The 5,906-nt window shown below is 39.4% G+C and overlaps 1 protein-coding gene across 2 annotated transcripts in view; it reads left to right on the forward strand.

Moving 5' to 3' along the window:
• pacs1b (phosphofurin acidic cluster sorting protein 1b) overlaps positions 1-4,450 on the forward strand; it is a 71,341-nt gene extending 66,891 nt beyond the window's left edge. For both annotated transcript variants that reach the window (XM_081599031.1, XM_017308651.2), the window contains exon 24: positions 43-4,450. In XM_081599031.1, coding sequence (XP_081455157.1) covers positions 43-161 — 119 coding nt within the window. In that variant the 3' untranslated portion in view covers positions 162-4,450. The remainder of the gene's footprint in view (positions 1-42) is intronic.
• The last annotated feature ends 1,456 nt before the right edge of the window (positions 4,451-5,906 follow it).

Raw genomic sequence — 5,906 nt, forward strand, 5'->3', positions numbered from 1 at the left:
GATGTCTGCATTTCACTCACTGCCCGCCGCTTTTGCCTCCAGTGTCCATAGACGGCGTCGAGTGGAACGACGTCAAGTTCTTCCAGCTGGCCGCGCAGTGGCCCACTCACGTCAAGTACCTGCCGGTCGGACTTTTCGGCTACAGCAAGCCCCCGTCGTAGGACCGAGCTTTAAACTCCTCCACCTCGCCTGACTTTCTTCTCCACTCACTCTTCCCTCCCTTTTTTTTTTTTTTTATATTGCACAAAAGACCTGCAGAGAAGACGGGAGCAAGCAGCCGGACCATTTTTCTTTCTTCAATTCCACCAAAAAGAAAGGGAAAAAAAAATCGCATTCGTCTTATTTCTCTATGGAGGAGGAGGGTGCTGGAGCGCAACGCTGTTACAAGTCACTTTAATGCTCTTTTTTTATGTGTCTATGTGCGGATTAGGTGTGCATGCACACGTGAATGTACATTCTGTTTGTGTGTGTGTGTGTGTGTGTGTGCGTGTGTGTGTGCGTGAGTTTACAAGGATATCACAGCACAAGTTTATTAGCTAGCCGCCATTTATGTTTCCGTTTTAAGGAATGCAGCAGCATGTAAAAAAATAAATAACGACCCACTTTGAGCCCTTACTCTGTAAACCGGACGCTTTTAGACCTCATCACACCACCTGATCGACACACAACCCGCGTGCCGGAAACGGTCACTTCTGCTTCAGTTTTTTTCTGGGCGATCAAACCATGACGGCTCCTTCGCTCAGAAAGGCATGAAAAAGTCATTTCTACACAAAAATGAATCCACTAATGTACTTTTTTTTTTTTTTTCATTTCAAGGGCTTCCATTTAGCAGTTTTTTTTCCTGTAAAAATAAAAAAAAAAACGATTTAGATGTTCAAATGCCAAAAAAAAACCGAAAGAAAAAAAAACTACATAGATACAAGGGGGAAGTGTCTTTTATTTTAGAGTAGTGCCCTTGTGGAAACCAGTAAAACCTTCCCCTCTTATTAACGCCGTATTGTGACGCGTAGTGGTGAATCTGACGGGCCGTTTCTCTTTCTTCTTCAACCGCTATGCACTTCTGAACACACACGGACCATTTGAATGACTTCGGCCGGCGATAAAGCGTAATAACCTGACGAAATATGCAGCAGGTACGACTGCTAAGAACAAAATGCATGCTTCAATAGCCCCAACAGCATCGAAGGGAACATGGGTAAAAAAAAAATTTAAAAAGTGCTTTTATTTATTTTTTTACCGTATCTTGTTTCTAGATAGAAGCACAAATGTCAGCTTAATTTAGTATGCCACGTCTTTTTTTTTTTTTTTTTTTTTTTTGGAAACGGTAACAACAGTAGACCTGGAGAAAATATCAGTCTGTGCGCATCCACCACTTCCCCTGAGACTTCCTAATGGCAATTTATTATTGGGGGAAATCATTGAGTTGTTGGAGTGCAGGTCTGTTTTCTCCAGGACGTCGTGAGGTGATTAGTGAGTCCACTGTACAGTAAGAGGTAACAAATGTGTATGTGACGAATAAAACATGACATGATCAAAAGCCTCAAGGTTTAAAAAAAAAAACAAAAAAAAAACAATAATAATCAAAAAGTATGATAAATAGTTTTCTATAATGTGCTGGGATGATGTGTAGTGTGTGTTTTTGTGTGTGTGCGTTGATGATGATGTGGTGATTATCGATATCACTGATTATCTGATTAGGGCTGCAGAAGCTGCAGTGGTCATCTTGTTCACTTTGTAGCTGCACACAAGGCAAAATGCTGGAGTTGACCTTTTTAAAAAGAAAAGAAAACCCAGCAAATATAAATAAACTATAGAAATTCTCCAAATATAACTATCTATTCAAAATGATTTAGGAAAAACGCATCGCCTTGTGTCGTCTACATCGTAACACTCTACGTCGCCACTGAAGTATTACAGAAAATAGTTTTTTAAAATAGTGTTAATGCTGATCTCTTTATTTAAAATAGTTTATTTGACAATAGAGAGGATTATATATATATTTTCTCTGTGTTGATGTTACAGTGTCACAGTTGTGATGTCAGCAGCATGTGTCTTTTCTTTTTTTTTGACGCCACCTGATGTGTGAATCTTCTCAGTTAGCAGATCACACTCTGCTCCTGATCGATTTTTAATAAGTTGTTCTTCATGTCTGAATGTATCTTCTTTGGTTGCTCTTCACTGAGTTTTAGAAATGAAATATCCCACAGATTATGCTTTTGGCAAGCCAGTCTTCCTGAACTTGACTTTTCACTTCATTTTGACTGAGAGTTTCGTTTTTTAGTCGTCCCCGAACATCAGATACTGTTGTTATGCTGTTGATTCGACCCAGGTGTTGCTCAAACTAAACCTGAGCTCAAGGTTTCATTCCAAACTTGACGCTACAGAAACACTAGGCTTTAATGTGGTGTTTTTCCAAAAGAAAACTACGCTAAATAAAAAAAAAATAATAATAATAATCAATATCTAAAGTTTGTAGCAAATGCACGGAAACAAGTTTTGGATCCTCAAGTTCTGAACTCGAGCAATGTGTGTGTTTTGTTTACTGTTTTCATTTTAAATCATTTAAGAAAAAGTATACGACTATACACTGTACCAAACTAACACTTTATTTAAACTCTGCCGTGTATAGGCTTTAAAACCGCGTAACTTTAAAGTACAGTCAAATCTCTATATGATCTCCTTTAGTGTCATAAACTGCAATATTCAATTTTCTTGGCGCCAACAACAGATGTTTTGTCCCAAAGAACATCCTGCAGATTTTGTAGATGGGTTTGCTGAAGGGCTAGGCTAAGGTTAGCTAGCATCTGTAGTCTGTTTTGACTTGACTGGTAACATCTTTCGGTGTGATTCCAGTTAATTGTCGACACATTAAAGAGATACTGAAAAGCTGTTTCCCTTCTGCTTTAGAAACCGAGCGCTCCGCCTCGATCGACATGCATCTTAATGAACGGCGTTTCAGCTGCTCTCTACTCAGTTTTCCCTGAAGCCACATCTTTGTAGACGCACCTAGCAGACTGAAGAGAAGCTGCAGCAGCAGTCAGTACAGTCTCTTCCTCTTCTTCACTGTGAGCATCGTTGCAAAAGATTCAAAGCACTTGAATGTTCATGGTCACCATTTTTAAAAAGAGGCTGAATAAATTGTAGTTGACGAAGTAGCGTTCAGTTGCATAACCCATCTTCCTGACTCTTTTAGTTTCTAAGTTATGCAGATATCTTTTATGTTCACGAAGCGATTGTAAGACAATTGTTAAAAACTAATATTCAGCTTGGTTCTCACTGCCCCAAACTGGCCAGTCAATTCTTGGTAATATGAGAGAATTATTCACCGAAACAGGGAAGCCTAAAACTTGAACACCATTTTGCCTTCTAGCAACTTTCTCCAATTTTGCTCCTACTTCTGACAAGTCTAGATTAAGCTGTTAAAGGATTTGGTAAATTTGAGAAATTGGACAAAATGTCTGCATTTGGAATGAAATCATCAGTGTTTTTACATCACCGTTGGAGATTTATGACCTAAAGCCCAGTTGAGAGCAACAGTTTGTACTCTTGTCAAAAATGTTTTGTGTTCAGGTTATTGCAACAATTTGGTTTTGTTATTGATTCATTACTCCTCTGTTTGCACCCTCAGAAGGAGGCCAGAGGTCAACATAAATTGGAAATATCTCACTGAAAACTGCTCAAGAATGAACATCTTAATTATTATAATAATATTTTCAGGTTTTTTTGTTTTTTTTGCTATATTTTCTTGGACTTTGTCCAAAACAGTGTTTACCGTCATTTCAGCGAAGGGCAAATTGCCTAATGTTTCCTACAGTCTCTCTGGAGACGCTGGTTGTTCTGTGCGTAAGTCGTCAACTTGTTCCTCTACCTGTACCTCTGTGTTTGTGTCAACCAGTGATTGTCGCCGTGGTTCCTCTGTCTGTGGTTGGAGATTACGAGCCGTTCCGTGTGTCTGTAATCTCTTTCTCTCTCTGTGTGTGTGATCAGCAGATTGGTCTTTTTCACCAGACTTCCACAAGCTCACCTCCCTGGGAAAAACACACTGTCCCCTATTCCTTCGCAGCTTGTAAATCGCCCATCTGTCCTCAGAGGAACTGGGGGGGTTTACTTGTTCAAAGCTTTCTGCCTGAAGAGGTTTTGCTGGGAGCAGAGCCTCCTGAGCTTGTGGACTTGTGAAGAGTATTTTGCACATAACATTTTTCTTCAGCAGCAATTTTTTTTTTTTTTGCCTTCTGCCTATAACAGCAGTTGTAATAAACCAACTATTATGCTTGTACATACAAGATAGTACTTGATATATTTTTTTGTTTCATTATGTTTTTGTTCATTCTACATGTTTTGTAGTACTGCTTTTTTCCATGATTGCGTCTGTCTGTAGAACAGATGTGGGGTCAACAGTGAAAGTGCTCATTATGTTTGTTTTTTAAAATAAAGATATTCCTCGTTTGTAGCTGTGTCTTTTTTTATTATTATTATTATTAATATTCTGACAATTCTCACTCAGAGTTTTCAACCTTCCACAGGAAATATTTTTAATAAGTATTACCGTCTGAGCATTTTCAGATTACAGATTTAAAGGTGTTTTCTGTGATTGGACCAACTGCACGTTTGGTCTTCAAAGGCTTTTCAGGAGTTGGACCAAATCAAACTTGATGCTTCTGCACCAAGACGTGTTGAACAGTTTCGTGTTCTTACCTTCGCTATGACCTGTTCCTGTTTCAACTTGAGTGTTTGAAACGGTGCACAACATAAGGTTCATGAAGACATCGATCAAGAAGTTTAGTGTTTCAGAATTTGACTAACCTTCACAGATTTGCGCTCTCAATGGAGAAATGGCAGCGACGGTGAGCTCACAAATGCACTTCTGGAAGAATGGTCATAACTTCCTGCAGTATCACCTTGTGGAAAGTCTATCTATACCCAGCTTCTCCTGCTGGGCAGATCTGAGAAGAAAATGAGGATTTAACTAGACCGTCCTGATGAGAAGCTGCTGTCAGACTCAGATGAACTCATCCATCCATCCTGGTTCCATCCATTCTGGTTCCCGGTGTCCTTGTTTCATCTGTCAATCCATCCTGGTTCCCTCCCATGCCTGGGAATTACGTGACCATCTTGATTTCTTTACAAGGATGCTCTTACAATCTGTTAAAATGAATAAAACCAGAAAATCCTGGGAGTTTGTCTTTGAATGTGGAGATTCGACATGGAGATTCCTTTGAGATGACAGAAAATGAAACAATATTAAACATCGGCGGCAATGTTAACCGCTGTCTCCAATGTTTAAAGTTGTCCAGGTTGTTTAACGTTGCCCCCAATTTTTTATTTTATTTCATCTCCAGTGCTCAGCATTGTCCTTGATGTTTAAGGCTATATAAGGTTAAATTGTCATTATTGCTATGTTTACTGAATGTTTTACTTTATCTCCAATGTTTAACGCAAAAGGAAACGTTTCTGGAGATGAAATTTAACATCTGATAAACATTGGCAATAATGTTAAACATCAAGGATAATGTTAAGCATTATCCCGGCCTGGGCTGCCTGTTTGCCTCAAAGTTACACCCCTGTAGCTATCTATCCGTGCTACGGCAGGAAATCTGACGAGATAGCACAGAACAGCGGCCCAGCTCTGTGTGGCCAAGTTAAGGTTAAGGAGGAAGCTCGGCAGAACAGGTCTTAGCTTAATTATAGCTGTCAACAGTGAGTGTAATCGCTTTAAATAAATCAGGTGTACTGTTTGGAGTTATTTCAGAGCTTCTCGGCCGCAGTGCCACGGTTTTAGAGAGGACTGGCAAAGGAGTTTACGTTAACGTGCTGTTTAAAAAAATTAAAAATAAAATAAAATAAAAAGCAAACGTAACTTGGAGGCCAACGTTATTTAACAAATTAACCGAAGAGTCGCGACCAAC

This window comes from Poecilia reticulata, chromosome 18, assembly GCF_904066995.2.
Source record: "Poecilia reticulata chromosome 18, P_reticulata-male-v2, whole genome shotgun sequence".
Lineage (NCBI taxonomy): Eukaryota > Metazoa > Chordata > Actinopteri > Cyprinodontiformes > Poeciliidae > Poecilia > Poecilia reticulata.